General features: G+C 41.7%; 1 protein-coding gene across 2 annotated transcripts in view; it reads left to right on the plus strand.

Annotated features, from left to right (window-relative positions):
- The first annotated feature begins 1,341 nt into the window (after positions 1-1,341).
- Positions 1,342-24,666, plus strand: part of CTSO (cathepsin O) — a 37,173-nt gene continuing 13,848 nt past the window's right edge. Inside the window, exons 1-6 of one of the 2 annotated variants that reach the window (XM_088475355.1) lie at positions 1,342-1,709; positions 9,451-9,556; positions 12,315-12,454; positions 13,572-13,712; positions 24,116-24,283; positions 24,544-24,665. In XM_088475355.1, coding sequence (XP_088331481.1) covers positions 1,449-1,709; positions 9,451-9,556; positions 12,315-12,454; positions 13,572-13,712; positions 24,116-24,283; positions 24,544-24,665 — 938 coding nt within the window. In that variant the 5' untranslated portion in view covers positions 1,342-1,448. The remainder of the gene's footprint in view (positions 1,710-9,450; positions 9,557-12,314; positions 12,455-13,571; positions 13,713-24,115; positions 24,284-24,543; position 24,666) is intronic. The other variant, XM_088475356.1, reaches the window with a different exon arrangement.

Below are 24,666 nucleotides of genomic sequence, written 5' to 3' on the forward strand. Positions count from 1 at the left end.
CAATATTCGGAGACCGTGTCCTTTGCAGCGGGGAGGGAGTGCGTCAGTCACCAGTGGTATATTGGCATTGTTTGCTGGAACCTTAGGATATAAGCGATTGCAGCCGGCAAGGTCCCCTTTCCCTTAACGCGATTTTCCGCTATTGGGTCTCATCGGTTTCTTCAGAAGGAATCGTATATACGATCCAGCAAACAAGTATTGGTTTTCACAAAGTTTGCGGCTTCAGTGTTTTTTCACCATTTTGCCAGATGTTACTATGGTACAGTATACTAAAGTAAAATTACAAGCATTTCATAAGAGTCAAAGGCTTTTATTGACAATTACTTTAAGTTTATACAAAGAGTCAATATTTGCAGTGTTGATCCATCTTTTTCAAGACCTCTGCAATTCGCCCTGGCATGCTGTCAATCAACTTCTGGGCCACATACTGAATGATGGCCGCCCATTCTTGCCTAACCAATGCTTGGAGTTTGTCAGAATTTGTGGGTTTTTGTTTGTCCACCCGACTCTTGAGAATTGACCACATGTTCTCAATGGGATTAAGGTCTGGGGAGTTTCCTGGCCATGAACCCAAAACTTTGAGGTTTTGTTCCCCAAGCTACTTAGTTATCACTTTTTCCTTATGGCAAGGTGCTGCATGATGCTGGAAAAGGCATTGTTCGTCACCAAACTGTTCTTGGTTGGTTGGGAGAAGTTGCACTTGGAGGATGTTTTGGTACCATTCTATATTCATGGCTGTGTTCTTAGGCAAAATTGTGAGTGAGCGCACTCCCTTGGCTGAGAAGCAACCCCACACATGAATGGTCTCAGGATGCAACATAAATATGGTGTTGTGGTGGTGATATAAAGTAAGTGTATATGTTTTATGTATTTTTACCCTGATGATGGAGTAATAAAGTACGCCGACACGTCGGCATACTTACCTGCAACTATTTTGCATTTATTGACCCGAGTGTCTCCGTCTCTGTGTATGTATGTGGGGCTCATGTGTGTCTAGTTCCGCCCTCTTGGACACACATATATATATATATATATATATATATATATATATATATATATATATATATATAGAGAGAGAGAGAGAGAGAGAATATATATATATATATCATTTCCCTCTCTCCAAATAACATTGTACATTGCAACCCTTTCCAAACATGTTTAGGCTTACAGAATCTATGTGATGACAGTGCTTCCTCTTGTCACTGTTTCCTAAACCGTTTCTGAAATTGGTCTCTGGCAAGATGGCGTCCCTGCTTCCCTAAAGAAGACAATGAGATGAGACAGTCTATCCCCTTTTGTCACTCTTGTGTTAGCACTAGCAGTACAATGCCATTACTTGTTAGTGGACTGTTTTCCGTATTGTTTGTGTGTATTGCTAGTACCCGGCAGGCAGTAAGAAATAATAATGCTGTGCCAGTGTATGGCCGGAGGGTGCTATTAATGTGAATATGCCGTGGCTGCTGTGGTCAGCACTGTGTGTGCATATAATGATCTCCTGTCTCCCCGTGCTGCCGTATAGCCGGGACAGCAGCAGCTCTGTACACCCAGCGCTCAATGTAAGCAGCAGCTATGTGCGAATCCCCCAGCACCGCACACCCGGGTCCCATCCAGCTTCTGGGAACAGCACTTTTTCCAAGTTCATGGAGACGTTCAACAGGAAGTACCCGGCTGGCAGTCACATCCTAGAGGAAAGATACCAAACATTTCTGGTACTCGTGCATATTGTTCTTGACTGTTAAACGTTTGCACATTAGTTGTCTATGGGTTACTGCAATATTTAGAATTTCGAATAATTGTCTGCAACTCTGAATACATTTGTAGTTTCGTAGTGATAACACATTGCTACTGTATCCCAGTACATTCTAAGCAATACACTTTATACACAATACTGGTGTTCTGCAAACTCCCGCGTGTGGTATAAAAGGTCAACAGACAAAATGTCGACAATGTATAGGTCGACGTCAAGAGGCAATAGGTCGGCAGGTACAAAAGGCCGACACAATCTAATTGGCACTTTTATTTTAAGCCTAAGCCTCCCCCTAGTGTCTAAACCTAACCCCTCCCTTGGTGCCTAACATTCCTCCAAGTGCCTAAACCTTACCCTCCCCCAAGTGCCCAACCCTAACCTCAAAAATGTTGGAAAAGAATTGTGTCAACCTTTTTTGTGTTGACTATTCGAACCTGTCAACTTTTTGTACATGTCGACCTATACATTGTCGACCTTTTGTCTTGACAACCCTACATCTGGATTCCCAAACTCCTTTATGTACTCTGACAAATTCCAGATTTAAAGAACCACTAAACCCCCAAATTGATATTCTAATCTATTTTTAATGCATTAACATGCACTACATGTAAGACCTATTGTATTACCTCTCTGGTTCATCACAGGTAGCTGAAGTCCTACTTGCAGGTTTCAGAGAGGACATGCAAAGAGCAGGGCCCCTTTATAAAGGAGGTGACAGGGTTGTGTTGGGACCACCCACTTTGATTGGCAAGAGGGCTAATCTTGGTTCAAGCACCCAAGTTCTTTCATAAGCCTGCTCAACTCTAGAAGAGGAGGTGAGGTCATAAGGCACCGTGGCCCACAAGGGATTTCCCCTGTACACCTGTGAACCAGTTTGACTCTGGAGGACACCCACGCAATCATGAGGAGAACATACAAACTTCTCACAGATAGGGCTCTGGTTGGAATCAAACTCATGGCCCCAGTGCTATGAGGCAAACAGTATCTTTATTTTGGGCTTTTATTCCTGGGAAAAATTCTGTCCAAGGCATTCTGTCATGAAAAGGATCATGGAGTAAACTAGTCACTATCTTTTACATAACATGCCCCTTGTGCATATTAAATGCTGTTGGTATGTGTGTGTGTGTTGGGGAGGGGGTGTAGTCATATGTACTACACAAAGGGTCTGGTTATATTAAGGAATTACTTTTCCAAGGATAAGCAACCCCTCATAGGGGTCAATCCAGTTAGGTGCGAATTGCGAGTAGCGAATTTGTTTCTTGAAATTCGCAGACTTCGCATCATTACGCGCTACAGAGAATTCTCCAATCCAATTAAAAATGCCTATTCGCACAACTTGCAGCGGAGGTTTGCGAATTGACTGCCAAATGAAAAAGTGGGGAGACCTAGCAGGACTGTATAGAAGGCTGTTTGTGGGCATTAGGATTGTACTGTAGGTTTTTAAGTTGTGTCAAATGGCTGATTTGTGCCTTTTAAAAAAAAAAAAATGCAAGAAAATGATAAAAAAAAATAACTTTTTTTCGTTTAATCTCAAACGAAAAATGCAAAAAAAGTAGGAGAAAAGGTGCTTTTAGGGTACTATGAGGGCACCTTGAAAAAAAAAAAAAAAACATTAATAACAAATATTTTTAAATTAAAAATATATTGTAATCAAACATGGGGTACCTAAACTAACGAAAAGTTGATTTTGGGGTAATTTGAAGGACAAGGTAATGACATATAATTATTGGACTAATTAAGGTGATTGGAAACTTCCAATTGCCTAATTAGTCATTATTACGGAAGGTTTCTAAGGGGGTCCTGACTTTTTTACCTTTATAATAAAGATTTTCCTTTCCATCTCTCACCCTCAGGGAGGTGCGAATGAAAAAATGATAATTCAGTCTGACTGATTCAGTGCGAGTTGCTAATTGGATTGCAAAATGAATTCACTATGCAAATTCTAAGAGAAAATAACAATTCGCAATTCGCACCTAATTGGATTGACCCCTGAAGCTGCCCATCCACTATGCGATTAAACCTAGTGATTGAGCGATAACGACCGTCGTTATCGCTCAATCGCTTGGTAATCGCCCGAATATCGTGCAGTTTAATATCTAATACGACCAGCGATACGCGTGCACGATGGTCCTATTGGACATCTATCATCAGGCAAACAAGCTGGTCAACCTGACGATAACGTCAGGTTCAGCATGTTACCAGATGATTGATGATCCTGCACTGAACGACTGCTCGCTCAGTGTAGGCACATCACAGACATAGAAACGACATCACGATTACAGTGTCGTGTAGTGGATGGGCAGCATTAGAGTAATATAATCTTTTTTGTTCAATTTGTCACTTTTGTTCCAGCAAGACCTCTTAGTATGTGTCTTGTAGTTAAGTAATTATAATTACAGTTATGAGAACCAGTAGACCATTATGCATAGTTCCAAAAATCAGTCAGGAAAAAGGATATATCCTCCCTCCGGGTACTTCTGAACATTTAGGGCTTGATTCTGAGTTTGAAAATGCAGCGTAAAATAAAACTTCCAGACACTATTTACCCCATACTGTACTTACCTATTACCCTAGGGTTTAGGGTTAGGTACTAGGGGGGAGGTTAGGGTTAGGCACCCCTAAGAGAGGGTAAGGGGGGGAGAGAGTTAGGTTACTTACTTTACTTACCTTGTCCGGATCTGCACTGCTGCCGGTCTTCCGGCGTCAGGATTTGAACCGCCGGGCATAGGTCCGGAGGTCATTCATACCGATCCCCCTTAGAACAGTAGGTGGTCCTCTAGCATTCCACCTACTTCCTAAAAAAGTGGGCAGGAATGGAGGATAATGCTGAGATTTTTGGGTCCATTATATGTCATCTGCATCGCCTATCTTCTCCCCGGAGAGAAGGCAGCAAAAGTAGACAAGTATCATTTACTCTGCATGCAAAAACAGCAAATATATTTCATCCCTAATATTGCAACCTGGCTCATCCCTGTGCAAAGTTAATTTGGAGCAGTATACAGTACTAGGGGCAGGATGGGAAAATGCAATACGGTCACCTGCTGTAAAATGGCTACTTGGAGGTCTAAGGTCTCGGATACTTGTAGCTGTTTTTCCCAGTCGGGCTGTTAAAGGCTCATACACACTAGACGATGTGCTGTATGAACGATATTGGTGAAAGATTTCTCTTGAACTTTCTGTAGTGCAGGACAAACGATATTGGGAGTACACACTGAAATATATCTTTAAAGATCTCTTTCAGTGAAGTCATCCTGCCACATCTCTGAACAGACAATTCTTGACGATATCGTCAGATTGGCCTGCATGTACGGACTGCAAAGGACATCGCTAACGACCCATGGGAGCACACATCGTTGGTTGTTTACTGCATACACACTGAACGATATATAGTGGAACTATATCGTTATCGTCCATATTGTTCATAAAAATAGTCTAGTGTGTGTATATGGGGAGGGATGCTTAGTGAAACATTACAGCAAGTGGTATTGTAGTTTTAATTGGAAGTTAAAGTTAGTGTATTATAGAGTAAAAGTTATGGAAACCCCCAAGTTGAATAGTATTCATAGTACAACTATTGTGTTATACAGATATTTAGTAATCCACAAGGTGGCAGCATATGCACATAAAATATATATTTTTTTTTCATTGAGTTGAAGATATTCGATCTTGCTAAAACAAACTATGGGAAGTTTAAAGTTAAGAGCTTGAATAGCTAAGCATCCCATCAAAGGAACATATATATTTGCAAGATTACAAGTTAAAACTAGGTGTATCGCAGATATAAACTAATAAGTAACGTTTACGTAATATTACTTCATGCAAACAATGTATATGGATCCAGTAACTATATTGTGATTCCAGCTCATATAAACTTGTTTTAAAAGCAAAGTAATCTCCGACATCTTTAAGCTGTAAATCTAATACTATTGAACACAGAGTTAATTTATCTTGGAAAACTGATTTATTCTTAGTATTTTATATTCATAGACCAATAGGTCTATTTATGAAGCAATGATAAACCCTTTCTTTTTTTGACGGATAATTGTTATTTAGCAATAACGATACAACAGAGAAATCACTGATTTCTCTTGGTGTCCCTGTTTTAACACTGTTTACCACATCCCCATGGTTTTCTATGGGGAGTGGGTGTCCACACAATTTAGCAAGCAGGCGTAGGTAACAGCATCTTCAGATGGCATTTCCTGTAATTGGCGCTGGAACACCTGCGATGTCAGGCTTTGCTTTGGTCCCTGCCAGGTCAAATCCTGTGTACACACACTCTCACTGCCTTATCTGAAGTAGAGAAGACCCTCACAGAGCAGCCCCAGTTTGCTAAATAGCAGCACTACTTACTTCTGTATTGGGTGATTCTCTGTGTGACACATGGGACATTTACATACATTCAAGTATGTGAACTGCTTCTATGCCACCATTTTTTTTTTCTGGTGTCCAAGTTATAAATACTGCCTTGGTAGAAAATATACGCCAGAAAAAATTCATTACAGTAAACCGTTCCTTCAGGAATTTTTAAAAGCTTTATATGATGCACTATGACTCAGAGTCCCGTGCATTGCTCAGAGTTCTTTTTTAAATTAGCAAGAGTGACATTTGCATACCTCCCAACTGTCCTGCATTCATTGGCACAGTCCCGTTCATTTCTGGGACTGTCCCGCTGTCTCACCGGCGGGACGCAGTGTCTGTTATGAACTGAGATATCAACTGAGATGAGTTAGTCCCGCAACAGCCTTGAGGGCTGGATTACTTGGCTAGCTGCGGCCGTGGAGCAGCCTCAACAGCCTTGAGGGCTGGAATACTTGGCTAGCTGCGGCCGTGGAGCAGCCTTGAGGGCTGGTAAGTCTTTGACTAGTCGGGGGCCCGAGGGTAATGAGATAAGATGCGGCCTTTGGGCTGTGCAGCTGCCTTGGGGGCTGGTGAGCCTTGGGTTGTTGTGGCCTGTGGGCCGTAGAACAAGATGCGGCCTGTGGGCCTTGTAGCAGTCTTGGCAGGCTTTGGCCTGAGGCCGTAGAGCAAGTTGCAGCCTTTGGGCCATGCAGCAGCCTTGGCAGGCTGTGGCCTGTGGGCCGTAGAGCAAGATGCGGCCTTTGGGCCGTGTAGCAGACTGTGGCATGTGGGCCGTAGAGCAAGATGCGGCCTCTGGGCCGTGTAGTAGCCTTGGCTGCGGTGGTCTGAAGAAGGACCTGTTCCGCCATGTTGGCACAAGTGGTGGTACGCAGGATTGCATACTTTGGACGCTGGATTGTGACCTGTGCCGCCGAGTTGACACAAGCAACTGGACGCTGGAGTGCGGCCTGTGCCATCTGGTTGACACAAGCAGCTGGATGCTGAACTGTGCACTCTGGACACTGAGTGCTGTCTGTGCCGCCTGGATAACAGAAATGACAGCGCGTGGGTATGCGGACCGTGCCCCCTGGATGACACAAACGGCAGGTAGTAGATATGCGGACCGTGTCACCTAGATGACACAAATGGCAGGTAACAATAGTAGACAGGAGGTCTGGGTACTCGACTGGATAGCAGGAGACAACACCAAAACCGGAAACGTGTGAAACGCTATCACCGGCATCGGAGCAGCGTTCGCACCAGAAGGAAATAGATGCAGGAGCCAATCCAGAACGATCCCGGAATGATGGACAGGAGGTAGGAGGAGTTTTAGCGAACGCTCGCCTGGTGTTCGCCTCGTCCTGCATTCGTAGTGCCGCAGCTTGTGACAGTGTCCCGCATTGCGGAGGAAGTTGGGAGGAGCACACACCACTGCTCAGCCGCTAAGCAGAGAGAGAATAGATGCAGTGCGCATGCGCACGGCATCTATTCACAGTTCAGGGGACGCCTGCAGGCAGCCCAGCATCTCAGAGAGCGCTGGGCACGCCCCTGAGTGATGTAAAGTGGGACGGACAGGTCATGCCCCCTTTTGGAGCACACGCAAGTCCCGAAAATGAATATACAAATGTTGGGAGGTATGCATTTGTAGGCAATCAAAATAGACAAATCATGATGTAAGAACTAAACCAGATGCTAAAACTATAAGTATTTATTTATGTCAGTCATTTTGAACTATTATACTTTTGAATTTAAATGCTTCCTATCCTTTCCATCCATTGGCACGGATAATAGGGAAAGAAAGTAAGTGATAGGGGGTCTAATGCAAAATTGGTCGCAAAATGAATATAACGGCATTTAAACAAAACACAAGCAGAAAGTGTATTTGCATTCCTATGCATGCAGACTCCGAGATGTGTATAACTTCCATTCTCCTGTTGCGTGAGTGATTTCTCAGCAACCATCTGTGTTCATCTTAGCCTCACTGGAAAGGGCATGCAGTATGTGCACTTTGTCAGTAATAACTTTCAGATAAATCACCCTCTATTTAAAACATACATTGCACAGCGTGCCATGCAGGGGACTTGAACTTTCAGATCATTGATCACAGTCAAACACTTACCACATGAGCTATTTGCTCTTGTGTAGCAAGCCTAGGATTTCTATCTATATGTAAGCTAGTTGTACATGTTGTTAGAGAGCAGTTTTTCTCAAACTTGCTCTTCTGGAACCCAGACTTTAAAATGTAACAGTTGGTAACATACCCGTGCACCTGCTAGGAGGTCTGGAAAATGTGACCTGTTAGTGTTTCTCTACCCCTGTCCTCTAGAACTTCTGAGTACTTTTCCCCTCCTCTCTATGTGGGAAAGATTTTTACCTGACAGCAGTGTTGTCAATTTGTGTGTAAAATATAGTATAACCATTAAATAGCATTACAATTTTATTAATCAGTAATGTAAATAGAAAATATTTTGTGTGCAGTCCTCAACAATTTACTGAAGCTTACAGTAAGTGAAATAATTGTGCACCTCTATTATAAACTATTTATTTATGTGCAGCATACTGTACAGTACTCCTTAGCTACTAGTGTTAATTAAAAAAAAATCCCTTTGATGATGTGCACTGTAAGGATGACTGGTGGGCAGCGGAACACTCTTGTTACCATTAGAGTATTGATAATCAAAAAATACTGGGGTAAGTCATTAAATACAAAGCACATGTTTCTTTGTCTAATTCATATCTGCCAATATTTTTTACTCCTCATGGGGAGTTTCCCGAGGGTAGATGCATGTGACTACTGTGGACAGGTATGGTGTATTGCATCATTTTGGCCCTCCTCCCATAACCCCATACCATGAAGATGTAATACTCTGAGCATTGCAACCCCATCCCCTAATTTCAGTAGGAAGTTGGTAGAATGCGGGAGGGTAACTGGCTCTCCCATCAGTCTTTGATGATGCTCCAAATATTAGTCAGTAACCTTAATGTTACAGGAGATTAGGCAAGTATGACCTATTTAACTCACCAAATGAATACAAAAAGCTATTGACATGAAGGCAGTATAATGGGATGGAGTGAAAATAGATCTCAGTATTATGGAACTCTGGGGTCTATTTACTAAGCCTTGGATGGAGATAAGGTACCAGCCAGTCAGCTCCTAACTGCCATGTCGCAGGCTGTGTTTGAAAAATGACAGTTAGGAGCTGATTGGCTGGCACCTTATCTCCATCGACTTTTATCTCCATCCAAGGCTTAGTAAATAGACCCCTATCTCTCCAGAACCATTCCTAGTTACTAATCCTTGCAAATGGAACTGATATAGTATGTTTACATTTAATCAATGACACTTGCACTTTTTCACCCAGGAAAGCTTGCAAAGACATGAACATCTAAACAGTTTTGCATATGATAGCAGAGATGCATATTATGGACTCAACCAGTTTTCTGACTTGTCAGTTGAAGAGTTTTCTCGTAAGTTAAAATCAATTATTTTTATTTTTTTATACCTGTTTTTATTATTTATTTTTCTATTTATGGCTCCCTTGTACTACCATCCATAGTCCTTTGTGGCCAATGAAATGTCAGATTTTGAAGGTGCAGTATTACTGATCAATGCACTAATTTAGAATCTATAAACAAATAAATGCCCATTTCTGAGAGACTGTCAAGTTTAGTATACATGTACTGGTTGACTCTCCCATATCCAAAATGCTTGGGACCAGCGGTATTTTGGATATCGAAGTATTCCGTATTTTGGAATATTTGCATCAAATAATGAAATAACTTGGGAATGGAACCCAAATCTAAACACAGAATGTATTTATGTTTCGTATAAAACTTATACACACAGTCTGAAGGTAATTTTATACAATATTTTGTATAATTTTGTGCCTTAAACAAAGTTTGTGTACGGGCCATTCCGTGTCAAATCAACACACTTAAAATTGTACCTCACCAGCTCAGATTTTGTTCAAATTTGGTATATGGAGAGTATATTGTATATGTAGTCAAAGAAAAATATTATTTAAATACATCATGCCATTTCCAAAATAGGGCTATGTTAAAGTTTTCAAAAATCTGTCAAAATCGCACAACCAGCATATTTTCAAAGCGCCATAGCAGCTCTCCTAATTAATCTAGAGAGGTGGGAGTGGTGTCATTTTAGTGTGTTTTTTATGCCCTTTCCTGATGATATACAACACAGTAGGCTTTGTGAGGAAAAACTTTTTCCAAATTCAAACTGAAATTTTTGATAATGATTATCTCAAAAAGTGCACCAACAAAAAAGTTTAAAAAAAAATCTGGAAAAATTTTATACATATTAATGTTAAATGTCAAAATCTAAAAGTGGGAGGATAATGGGTTCATAGTTAAAAATTATTTCAAACAGGAGTAGGCACTACATTTGAAAAAATCAGGGCCTACTTTTAAATCCAATTGTGGGAACAACTAAAATTATCCCAACACTCAATATTTGAATTTAAATGTAAATTCTCTTAATTACTTTTTGTCAATATCTACATGTGAGAATATATAATATAGATATTATATATTCTCACATGTAGAGTTTGTAAAAAAGTAATTAAGAGAATTTACAAAAATTCAAATATTGTAGGCCTAATTGTAGAGCCAGCCTACAACGTCCATATGAGAACCAAATCCTCACACCTCTCCAACTTTATCAATGGGCAGTAGAAAATACTGTTTATCTGGAATTAATTTGATGTTCACAACGCAAGAAGACTATATTGAGTGTGAAACATTTTTGAATTGAACGTTTCAGCCAGTCAGTAACTATTCAGGGAACACAACAGTATCATGCTTTTATACCTTTTCATTCAAGTACATCAAAAATATCTGTGAAAACCTTTTCTAAGGCTACAACATCATCTGCAGTATTCGTTACAAACTCCAGTTGGCTATATATCCGTTGTGTACTGTATATCAAGAAATGATGGCTTGCTTATGTGATGAACAAGAATGAAGATGAAGACAAATTAAAAGTGACCTTCCTTCACCCAGCTGGACCTTCACCATCATTCTTTTATCCAAGGAAGCCTGATGTACTATGGATACCTCTAATACCTCTAATAGATGTCTTATGCAAAGTCGACCCTATAACTCCCAACTGGAAGAATTTATGTCCTGTCTCCTGATGACACTTTAAAAACCACTAAGGCATTGTCAAACTATCTTCAGCTAACATTGTTGACTGACTAATACAATATCAAGTACAGTATTTCTATTCAACTTGATTTTGTATAATTAAACTAATGAAGCCATCAAATCTATTATTACCTATTACTACTTGTAATACACCCGGCTTTTTTGAATAAACTACCTTGATTTTAAAATAATTTTTAACTATGAACCCATTATCCTCCCACTTTTAAATTTTGACAAACATTTAACATTAGTATACACTATTTCCAGAAATGTTTTGAACTTTTTTGTCGATGCGCTTTTTGAGATACTCATGATAAAAAATGTCAGTTTGAATTTGGAAAAAGTTTTTCCTCACAAAGCCTATTGTATTGTATATCATCAGGAAAGAGCATAAAAACTCAGTAAAATTACATCCTTAATTAGGAGAGCTGCTATGGTGATTTGAAAATATGCAGGTTGTGCGTTTTTGACAGATTTTTTAAAACTTTACATAGCCATATTTTGGAAACGGCATGATATATTTAAATAATATTTGTATTTTCTTAGGGTACATATATACTCTCCATATACCAAATTTGATCAAAATCTGAGTTGGTGAGGTAAAGTCAGTGTGTTGATTTGACACGGAATGACCCGTACATTGAACCATCAAAAAGCAAAGGTTTCACTATCTCAGTCATGCTAAATAAATTTTCTATTTTGGAATATTTCGTATTTTGGAATATTTGGATATGGGAGACTCAACTGTATAGGCAATATCTGAATGTGGACTCATAACAACCAATAATCCTTACGGGCCCATTGAGATCCGGTCACATGGCCTAAGCTTAGAGCACCTAACTGTTATTTTTCAAACACAGCTTGTAAAATGTAAGCTAGAAGCTGATTGGTTAGTGCTTTATCTCTCACAATTTTCTCTCTCTCCAGTCTTTGATAAATACCCCCATAAAGATGTGCCAAAGAAAAATAAAGGATAATAATAAAAAAAGAAACATTTTTATTTTAATATATTTGCACATTAAAGACCAAATGGATTATATTTTATTCACATTTGGTTTTTTAGAAACTTACTTGAAAAGCTACCCTACAATGAGCCAAGACTACACTATACTTAATGAGACTTCTGTGAGAAAAGATCCTTTGCCTTTACGGTTTGATTGGAGAGATAAAAACATGGTGACCCAAGTGAAAAATCAGATGGAAGTAAGTTACATATATGTTTTCATTCTTAAATGGTCTATACTGTATATCTTATTGATTGTAATTGTAATGGTAAGCTTATTGTTACTGTATTTCAAAGGCTTATTCATTTGGCTGTGGGTTATATTATTTTCAGTGACGTTCAGTGAGATAAATGGCTGGGGAGGCACTAGATAGTATCAGAGTCAGATTTACAGATACATATATGAAACTGAGGCCATTGTACAAAGGTGCAGCAGTATATAGTGCTGGAAATTTGGTGTTTTTTTATCAGGGATGTGCGGAAAAGGTAGACAGGGGAGGCAGTGCCTCACCTGCCATACACTTTTTACTCCAGAGTTTTGACTATAAAAATGATTAGAATAATACAAAGAAGATATTTATAATATTTTTTATGTTTTTCTTATAATTTTTATAGTAAAAACTGAAGTATACCTAAGTATGACAGGAAAGGCTCTGCCTCACCTACCTCACCTCACTGCACATCACTGATTATTTTATCCAACTGTATCACTCCTTGAGATTTGGCAGAAACAAATATATATAATAGCTAAAATCACCAAACAACTTTAATTTCAATCAATAAAGCAAAAAGCAGTTACAGTTGTTCATTGGCCACCTATGGCTGTTTGGAGAATATGGGTAACACTCTCTCCAACTACCGACCCATCTCTCTCTTTCCTTTTGCCTTTATTTTTCACAATTTAAAGTTTTAAAAACATGGACATATATAGAGAAGTATTTACTATTTTACTATGCAATAAGTATAGGTAAAAAATGGGGAAATCTGCTTGCCACCCCCCCCCCCCCAATAAAAAGGCGAGATAATGTAGGATAACAGTATATAGTGTATTAGTGGCCCTCATACAAGTATTTGGGGTTCTTCAAATGGCTGTTATTTGCATTTTTCTAAAACAACCAAATCATGATTAAAAGCAAGTGTGTTTTTTCAGCAAAATAAATGTTCTTTTTGAATTGGTGATGCATAAAAATACCTATAAGTATATTTCTTCTTCAGGGTCCATAGGGATCCACAGGGATATCATGGGGTGTAGGTTGTGGTTAAGGACCAAACACCAGACTTTTTATGATTTATTTATTATTCTTACACTGTCCTTAGGACGTCTGTGCTGTCGCTCCATCACCCCTCCGCGGCCGCAACTCCAGCCATGACTCAGTACTTTCGGCAGGGGCTCCCGGGGACCTTGCTAGCCGGCCCCACGGGAGGACCCCAAACTGCAACACGGACTTCAGGGGACAGGTAAGGCGGGTTACCGCTCGCGGTATCCCGCAGTTTAGCAGTCTCACCTGCGGTCTCAGGGGACAGACCGGAGTTGCTGAGTGTGAACGCCCAGAACTGGCTGGGGAATTCACTAGACCACCAGGGACACCATCTGGACATGGAATCCAGCGCCCCGAGGTCTAAAAATAGTCATGGGAAGGTCAGCCATTCCCTTTCAGCTACCCCCTCCCCCAGCTCTAGGTGCCATCCCACAGCGGTCTCGTCGATCTCCTCAGACCCCGCCCCCTCTGATCTCCGTTGGCCATTTTCTCTTAATGCAACACTCACAGATTTCTCTGGGAAACGCTGGGTCCGGTCCCCTTACATACCTCAAACTTCTGCATTGTATGTGACTTATGCTAGCCCTGTCTGTCTGTTTTACATATACTGTCAGCTTATATCTTTTCCTGTTTTTCGCTTATAGCCCTAATATACCGGTGTATAAGGGTCAAAAACTACTGCACTTCACATTTACTTGTATTTGTGCAGTTGCACTTCACTCACTGCCATATCTGAGCTGTGATCTCCTGCAGTTTATCTAAACCATATTTAGAATCACTATAGTGCATGCCCACTTGTGTTTGGTGATTGTCACATACTTGGTGGTTTCATATTGCTCCGTGCCATACTGTGTGCTATACTACTCTGCAGCTATGTCTAGCAAGGGCAAGAATAGCAATGAAGCAGCTGCACCTATACTGCTATCATGCAGAGCCTGTACAACAGGTTTATCTGAGGAGAATTTAATGCAGGACAGACTTTGTGCAAAGTGTTGTACTTCACCAGGCATGTCAGTCCCTCCAGCCCCTGCCCAAGAGCCCACCTGGGCCTCCTTGTGTCAGGTGCTGACTTATATTGCGGACCACCTAGCAGTCCCGGCAGTAATTCCCCCTACGGGGTTGCCACAACAGGTACAAGCAATACAGGTACCTCCTATGCCCTCTCCGTGGGTAGATATGTTCTCTTCTTCAGTACAGAGGCTTCTTCTACAGTCTTTCAAAATATGTTGCAAGGTGAGAAGCCCCTACCTAGTAAAACTACTAAGCGTCCTGTGTGGAATCGGAATGAAATAACGATGGACAGGATGCTGGTTGGTTCAAATCCCGACAGGGGAACGGTAAGTAATATTCCCCTGTCCTATTTACACTCTAACCCTCCTTTCCTGTACCCTAATACTAACCCTCCTTACCCCGCACCCTAACCGTCCCGGTAAGTGCCTGAACCTAACCTTCCCCCCTTAGTGCCCAACCCTAACCCTCCCCCCTTAGTGCCTAACCTTACCCTCTCCCCCCTCCCCCCCGGTGGTGCCTGAACCTACCCTGCCCGAAGCCGAACCCTAACCTCCCCCCTGCTTGGAGCCTAATGTTAAGTAAAATAATACCCACCTTTCCTCGGTATCCTCACGATCGGGATGCCATCTGTCGGGATTTTGGTGCCGATGTTGTCTCGGAGTTCGGGATTCCGATGCCGGGGTTCCAGCAGACGGCATCCCGCTTGTTGGGATCATCACCACATCCCTTCTGTGTTATCTTCACAGTCTACATAACTCTCAGATTCTGAGTCATTTGAAGAGGCAGACAATGCTGATCTTTCTAAGTCTGAGTCTCCCTCAGGGGAGGAAGAACTTCAGTCTAGAATCAATATACCGGCTTTAGTGAGAGTGGTCAAATCTGTCCTCCAGATAACAGATGATGAACCCGCCCCCAAACCAAAACACCTGCTATTTAAAAAACAAAAGGTGGTTTTGGCAGAGTTTCCTCACTCAGATCAGCTTTCAGAACACATCACAGCACTTTTTACTCCTGGTAAAAAATTTCATTCCCAAAAACGCTTGATCTCTATTTATCCTATTCCGGCAGCTGTCTGTGCCAAATGGGCAGCTCCCCTGCAGTAGATTCCCATGTCACACATTTGCATAAAAGCTCTATTTTACCCATCTCTACAGCTTCCTCACTGAAGGACCCAACGGATAGGAAGATTGAGGCTGGCCTAAAATCTGTGTATTATCTTATAGGAACTATTGCTCGTCCAGCTTTGGCCACGTCCTGGTGGCTAAGGCCATTGAAGGCTGGACAGATGCTTTAGAGGAATCATTCTCCTTAGAGGCCTCCTGAGAACAGATGTCCTATATAGCTAACATCAGGGATGCGGCCCCCTATTTAGGAGAAGCGGCTTTAGCTACTAGTCTTCTGGCCTCCAAAGCCTCGGCTACTTCAGGGGCTATCCGCCATAGTCTTTGGCTTCGTTCATGGAAGGCGGATACTGATGCCAAGAATTGTCAGTTTATTACATATAAAACTGAATTGCTGTTCAAAAATAAAATAAATTCAGTATCATATATAAAACACACATTTATGCCTATATACTACAACAATTGCCTTAATACATTGCAACATATGAATTTTATCAATGGTATGTGAATAGATCTTAAAAGTTCACTGAAAGCTCCCAAACAGCACTTGTACAATATATATTTCTCTGTTAAATGATGAAGACCTGGGCCACCAGACGCCCATGTGGCAAATCTGAGGACATGCCTGACGGGAAGGGCCTTCCCCTGGGAGATCCCAGAGTAGGAGGCTGACTTCTACTGTTTGCCCAGCACTGGCATCTGACTACCACAGACAAGAAGTGGTCTCTCACGGGTATGCCATCTCTTTTCTAAAAAGGCCATCCCAACAATTATTTTGTGCAGGCCCTCCTTCGAATCCGAACAAGGCCCTGCTCCTCGAAAAAGCCATTCAGTCCTTGCTGCAAGAGGGGTAATAGCTCCAGTTCCGCTGTCACAGCAAAGGAAAGGTTATTACTCCACCCTGTTTCTGGTTCAGAAACCAAATGAGTCTTATTGCCCTATACTCAATCTAAAATCTTCAAGTTCATCAGGGTATCCCTCAAATTGGCGCAAGGAAGGTATAAAATAAGGTCAAACAAAGGAATTTCTTTTTAAGAATTCTTATGTGTTTCCCTTCTCCAGCGTTAAGATGAGGATATTTCAGCCAATTGAGGTTCAGATTTTCTCCTCCCAAATGTGTACCTCAATCCTTCAGAGAGAGAACAGAGAAACATAGTGCAATATGCCAGAAAAAGGACAAAATTTATTAACACATTGCACTCACATAGAAATAAAGATAAAAATCATATCACCACAAAGGGTAAATACAGGGGCCTTGGGTTGCTCCTCCGTCAGATGGATTTCCCAAATCGATTAGAGGCTGGAGGTTTAAAGATATTTTCAAAATCTTTCCTACTCCTTTTGGGTACTGGACAGCAGGCAGCAGTTCCCCCATACAATAATAATCACCAGGCTTAAATCATTATCATTGTGTGGGGGAACCGCTGCCTGCTGTCCAGTACCCAAAAGGAGGAGGAAAGATTTTGAAGACATCCGTTTGATGTAAGGACCTTTATTGTATACCTTCCTTGCGCCAATTTGAGGGATATATTTGTTTTGTGTATATCGATATTTAGAGGATTTGTGGAGAGTCATCTTTTCCCTCAAAGGCTGCGTGGTTTAGATTGCGCAGTCAGAAATATTGTTATCTTGTACAAGTTCATCAGGGTGCCCAGGTTCATATGGAGCCTATATGGTATCTCTGGACATTCAGAATGCTTACCTACATGTACCTATAGTGCCCTCTCACCAGCAATACCTTCGGTTTGCTATCCTACAGCAAAATTTCCAGTTTCGTGCTCTGCCCTATGGACTTTCTACAGCTTCACGGGTCTTTACAAAAATTATGGCTACCATGGCAGCCCACCTGTTTGGTAAGGGAATCCGGCTGCTCCCATACCTGGACGACCTCTTGCTCTTAGCAAGCTCTTAGCCACCATCTACAGGTAACCCTTACTTTCCTGCAAAGACATGGTTGGCTAATCAACTGGAAAAAGTCCTTCCTGAGCCCTTCCCAAAAGAAGGTCCATCTGGGGGCTCTTTTAGATTCTCAGACTCAGAGAATCTTACTGACAGCGGACAAGATCTCCATACTGCAAGTGTGCAGATTACTCCACAGTCGCCGAGTGTCAATTCACTCAGCAATTCAAATTCTGGGATCCATGGTCTCCTCCTTCAACATGGTGGAGTACGCTCAGTTCCACTCAAAGCCCCTGCAACACCTAATCCTTTCCATTGGGAAAGGGTTACCTCTCCGGATCAGATCCCAGACGATGGTGCTCGCTCCAGAGTTGCGTCGGTCCCTCTCCTGGTGCCTACAGACGATACACCTAACGCAGGGTCGCCCCTTCTAGATCCCGGAATGGGTCCTCCTCATGACGGACACAAGCCTCCGGGGCTGGGGCACAGTGACCGGTCAACACTCCTTCCAGGGCCATTGGACATCAGTCGAAACGACCCTACCAATCAACATGTTGGAACTCTGAGCCATCTACAATGCCCTCACTCTGGCTCAGGACATTCTTCAGGGAAGCTTGTACTGGTGCAGGAAGACAACGCCACTGCAGTGACCTACATCAATAACCAGGGAGGCACTCCAGCCATGTCAGAATTGTCACGTATTCTCACATGGGCCGAATGTCACCTCCCAACCATCTCAGCGGTGTTCATACTGGGAGTTCTAAATTGGGAAGCAGACTTCCTCAGCCGTCACAACTTACATGCCGGAGAGTGGTCTCTCCACCCAGAAGTCATTTAACTCCTAGTGGACAAGTGGGGCCTGCCAGAGGTGGATCTCATGGCCTCCCGACACAATCGCAAGCTGCTGGTGTACGGGTCCAGAACTCGTCCTGGTTTCCTTCCCAAGGTTGTTTCTCATTTCCATATTAATGAGGAAATTGTAGTTCCGACCTTCCAATCACCAGACCTCTCGGCAGGTGAGGCCTTCTTGGATGTGGTGCGTGCTCTCAGGGAATCTGTTTTCCAAAGAAAACTTGTACCTTCCATGTAGATGCTATTTGTTCTTTATGGATTCCACAAGAGGAACTGGCCAGCTAACAAGCAGACTCTGGCCAGATGGCTTTGCATGACTATCTCACAGGCCTATACGCAGGCAGGCCTTCCTGTACGGCTACAATCACTGCTCATTCCACTCGCTCTGTGGGTCCCTCGTGGGCAGCCCACCGTGGCGCCTCAGCTGAACAGCTTTGTAAGGCAGCCACATGGTCTTCTGTCCACACCTTTCTTAGGTTGTATGCCTTCGATACCTTTGCCTCTCAGGATGCTTCATTTGGATGCAGGATACTCCTCTCAGCTCAGGAACGTCCCCACTTTTGAATACTGCTATAGGACAACCCCATAGTTTCCCTGTGGATTCCTATGGACCCTGAAGAAGAAAATGAGCGTTATGATAAAACTTAACTTCGTTAACTCTCTTTCTTTAAAGTCCACAGGGTCCACAGGGCACCTGCCCTGACGCCCCTGGCTTCTCTGTGTTGGGTTTCCTGGTCACCAGTCTCCGTCTCCCTAGTATGTGAGTGTGATTCTTCTGTGTACCAGTCTTCTCTCTTTCCTCCTCCTGCCTTGGGCTTGTTACAAAACTGAATTGTTTCAGGCTTAGGGGTGGGGTATAGGGGGAAGGACAGGAGCATTCTGGGAGCTAAATGCTTGACTTTTTGGTGTTCGGTCCCTAACCACTACCTACACCCCATGGTATCCATATGAACTTCGAAGAAAGAGAGTTAACAAAGGTAAGTTTTACCATAACTGTCTTTATTTGTGTCATTTAAATACACTTTAAAAAAAACAAAAAAATACTCCTCTAACACCCTCCTGCAATCTTAAAAACACCTGTCCCACTCATACAGCACCCTCATATACCTGTTCCACATCAATTAACCAATTTTCCAGCACTTTGTACTTTTTCACTCCAAAAATAACATGTCATTATTACCCAAATTAAGCTAATTAAAAAAATATTTTTGCATAATTGGTCATTAAGGAGGATGTAATAGTGGTCTGAATTAAGCCCCGACATTTTTATCCAAAAATAGGCGTTTGCACATGTTATCACCTGCTCATGAGGTGGTAAAAGCTTATTGCAAATTTTTGCTATGGAGAATTCATACCTGCGAAAACCGCGGCTAATAGGATTACGCGATAAGTACAAATTCGCTCGATAAATTGTTTTTCGCTAAAAAGTGGGTATTGAATTCCCCTCTAAAGATTATACTCCACTGTAGAAGAGTCTTGGACCCTTTGGGATATTCCTGTGACATTAACCTGTTTGCCTGCATTGCCTGGAATTCCAGAGAGAAGGGTACACGTTACACTGCTGGACATAAAGTACTGGTGAGGTAGAGGCTGGGATCATGCCGCGGCTGAGATACACTACCGTTCAAAAGTTTGGGGTCACCCAGACAATTTCGTGTTTTACATAAAAATTTACTCTATTTATTATTTAGCAAATGAGTTGCAAAATGAAAAGAACATATAGTCAAGACATTGGCAAGGTTAGAAATAATGATTTTTATTTGAAATAATAATTTTGTCCTTCAGACTTTGTTTTCGTCAAAGAATGCTCCTTTTGCAGCAATTACAGCATTGCAGACCTTTGGCATTCCAGCTGCAATTTGTTGAGGTAATCTGAAGAAATTTCACCCCACGCTTCCTGAAGCACCTCCCACAAGTTGGATTGGCTTGATGGGCACTCCTTGCGTACCATACGGTCAAGCTGCTCCCACAACAGCTCAATGGGGCTGAGATCTGGTGACTGCGCTGGCCACTCCATTACAAACAGAATACCAGCTGTCTGCTTCTTCCCTAAATAGTTCTTGCATAATTTGGAGGTGTGCTTTCGGTCATTGTCCTGTTGGAGGAGGAAATTGGCTCCAACCAAGCGCTGTCCACAGGGTATGGCATGGCGTTGCAAAATGGAGTGATAGCCTTCCTTATTCAAAATCCCTTTTATCTTGTACAAATCTCCCACTTTACCAGCACCAAAGCAGCCCCAGACCATCACATTACCTCCACCATGCTTGACAGATGGTGTCAGGCACTCTTCCAGTATCTTTTCACTTGTTCTGCATCTCACAAATGTTCTTCTATGTGATCCAAACACCTCAAACTTCGATTTGTCTGTCCATAACACTTTTTTCTAATCTACCTCTGTCCAATGTCTGTGTTCTTTTGCCCATATTAATCTTTTCCTTTTATTGGCCAGTCTCAGATATGGCTTTTTCTTTGCCACTCTGCCTAGAAGGCCAGCATCCCGGAGTCGCCTCTTCACTGTAGACGTTGACACTGGCATTTTGTGGATACCATTTAATGAAGCTGCCAGTTGAGGACTTGTGAGGCGTCTATTTCTCAAACTAGAGACTCTAATGTACTTGTTGTCTTTCAAAGTTGTGCACCGGGCCTCCCACTTCTCTTTCTACTTTGGTTAGAGCCTGTTTGCGCTGTTCTCTGATTGGAGTAGTACACAGCGTTGTAGGAAATGTTCAGTTTCTTCGCAGTTTCTCGCATGGAATAGCCTTCATTTCTAAGAACAAGAATAGTCTGTCGAGTTTCACATGAAAGTTCTCTTTTTCTGGCCACTTAGAGAGTATAATCGAACCCACAAATGTGATGCTCCAGATACTCAACTAGCTCAAAGGAAGGCCGGTTTTATAGCTTCTCTAACGAGCAAAAACGTTTTCAGCTGTGCTAACATAATTGCAAAAAGGGTTTTCTAATCATCCATTAGTATTCTAACGCGCTTAGCAAACACAAAGTACCATTAGAACACTGGAGTGATGGTTGCTGGAAATGGGCCTCTATACACCTATGTAGATATTCCTTTAAAAGACAGATGTTTGCAGCTAGTATAGTCATTTACCACATTAACAATGTATAGAGTGTATTTCTGATTAATTTAATGTTATCTTCATTGAAAAAAACAGTGCTTTTCTTTCAAAAATAAGGACATTTCTAAGTGACCCCAAACTTTTGAACGGTGTAGGTCGTAAGGAGAACCTGACCGGTATCAGCCGCATATGGTCTCCAGCTGGAGATTAAGCCTCCCTCTCCCTTTCCCTCGATCAGCACATAGGGTGTTGCCCGGATCTCCCGAAGTGGAGACAAATTAACATTTGTATGCGTCTTGTACCATCAATAATATGGAGTTGTTGAAACAGGCATTGCATTAAAATTAACTGCAGTTACAGTCTAAAGGACTGAGATACTTCCGATACTTGGAGGATACGATTATATCTGCACCTATTACGAGTTTTCTTGTGTGGACATAGCAAATATCCCTTTTATATTAGATTCATTTGGGGGGCGATTCAATTCAATGTGAACTGAATAGCGCCGGGAGCGAGCTCCCGGAGCTATTCAATTCAGTGCACTGTGTGGTCGGAGAATGCCGGTTATCGTGCCTTAACAAGGGTGTTAAGGCACGTTAACCGGCATTCTCTGACCAAAGTACCGGGCGCGTGACTGTTAGCGCTGCGCTAAGTAGAAAAACAGCTGCGTGCCCTGCACTTTGGTCGGATTTCTCCTCGCATCCCCAGGGGGAAGCGAGAAGAAATCCTTAGCACGCCCAAACAGCGTGGCGAATTGAATAGCTGCGGGAGCTCCCTCCTGCGGCTATTCAAAATCGCGTTGAATTGAATCCTCCCCTAGGAGATTTAAAGATCCACCTCCTTTAACAACCCAAATAAGCAGAGTCATATTAACTGTTTTCTAAACAATTTGCATTATTTGTTTTTTTATTATTTTTTACAGTTTATGGAGAATTTGTGATGTTTTTAGAATATCTTGTTGACGAGGACATTAGATTATTTATAATAAAAATGTGTGATATCTTCCATATCAACCTTCTCTTATATTATTAGTGCAGAGGTTATTAATAGTATTCTGTGTAACACTTTAGAAGAATATCAAAGAAGTTAAAGGATATGTCTACTCTTGTGAACTTTGTCTCAATAATGAAATATAATGGACTCTAGCTCCTGAAATATATGTGTATATAATGCAGGTCAAAACAGTATGTCCAGTTTAGGTACAGAGCTACAGTATCTCATCGACTTATTTTACATAGGACAGTTAGTCATGAGATTTGATAGAAAATAATCAAAGCTGAGTTGAAAAGAAGATTTATCAAGAAAAGTAAAGAGAGGAAAAGTTGGCCATAGCGGGTGTAGTAGGTATTACCGCCCGACGGCGGAAGCCCGGCAGATATGAAGATCCCGATCGCTAATTAGGTAATTATAACTAACCCCATTTTCCCCCCTAACCCTCCCTTAGGGGTGCCTAACCTTAACCTCCCTCCCAAGTGCCTAACATTAACCCCCCTCGAGGTGCCTAAACTTAACCCCCCCTCCCGCGCAGCCTAACCCTTAGTCTCCCTGGGGGGTGCATAACCCTAACCTTCCCCGGGGGTGCCTATCCCAACCCCCCCCCCCCCTTCCCCTAGCCTAAATCTAACCCACCCAGGGGGGTGCCTAACCCTAAGTCCCCCTGGGAGCCCTAAGACCTAAACCTCCCCCCCCCTCTCATATGTAATATATGTATAGCTCTACATTTATCTATATATTGAACTATGTAAAGAACTTCATACTGCTCTGTGCAATAAATATAATCGATGTATTGCACAACAGACTGTTCTTTCATGACAGACAGGAGTGTGAGTGTGCATCATAGACTTAATGCGCAGCTGGAAAATATCTGTTTGCAACTGTTCACAAGCAATATGAACTGTTACTAATAGGAATATAGGACTATCTGCATTCTAGCAGAACTTAGGATGTCCGTAAGAGCTTTTACTGTATATCTTAATGCAAGTTGGCCCTTCAAGTGAGTGTTCTACCTTCCGGTGACTATATAATTTTATGGCTTGCAAATGCTTTCCTGCAACTCTCCCTAAATACAGTACATAGCTTTTTTTTCTAACATCCTTCTGTACATTGCAACAACATGTTTGTGCAATCAGGCATAGCTGTTAACACTCTTTGTTACACACTGGTGCTGCATTTATCTGTTATATAGTGTTTTATGCTATATATATATTAGGGATGTGCAGGCTCGGATAGGTTCGAGTTTGCACGTGGAGTTCGGATTTTTCCCTCCAAAAAAACGGAACTCAGAACGAGGCAAAACGTCATCTTACATGGACGAACATCATCATTCCTGGTCTTTTGTCCAGGAATGATGATGTTCGTCCATGTAAGATGACGTTTTGCCTCGTTCTGAGTTCCGTTTTTTTGGAGGGAAAAATCCGAACTCCACGTGCAAACTCGAACCTATCCGAGCCTGCACATCCCTAATATATATATATATATATATATGCCCCTATGGATTTTTTCTTCCAAATGAAAAGTATATAAATTGTTTGACAGTCTGCGTTACAAGTGTCCGTGGGCAGATATATTTTTTTGCTTTTTTTTTTTCACCTCTGAAATTCTTATGATACACAAAACAGAGTAATTATTATAAATCTTTATTTTTTCAGTGTGGTGCCTGTTGGGCTTTCAGTATAGTTGGGTCGGTAGAGTCAGTTTATGCCATCAATGGACACCCACTTGAAGACCTCAGTGTACAGCAGGTCATTGACTGTTCCTACCTGGATAGAGGCTGTAATGGTGGATCCACCTCTAGCGCACTGAAGTGGTTATATCAGGTGGTTATGTTTTTCCTATTTCCATTCATAATGGAATTGCTTTCAAATGTCTTTTGTTTTTGTTTTTTTGTTTTTTTTATTCTATTCATTACATTTGATGTTAATAGCTGCTTTTTATTTTTGTTTTTATTTTCAGTAATAACTCAAAAAACAAAATTTACTTTTAGCTTGATATTACTGTATTGGTCTAGAATACGTTTGCTGACTTTGTATGTACTCCTAAATTATTTATCAAATGTTGTTCTATTTTTGTTTTGAAGTCTCAAACAAAACTGGTGAAGTCATCTGAATACCCCTATAAAGCAAAAAATGGACTATGCCACTATTTTCCCAGGACACAATTTGGGGTTTCTATAAAAGGATATGAAGCTTATGACTTCAGG

Source organism: Taudactylus pleione, unplaced genomic scaffold (assembly GCF_031769625.1).
Source record: "Taudactylus pleione unplaced genomic scaffold, aTauple2 ptg000170l, whole genome shotgun sequence".
Lineage (NCBI taxonomy): Eukaryota > Metazoa > Chordata > Amphibia > Anura > Myobatrachidae > Taudactylus > Taudactylus pleione.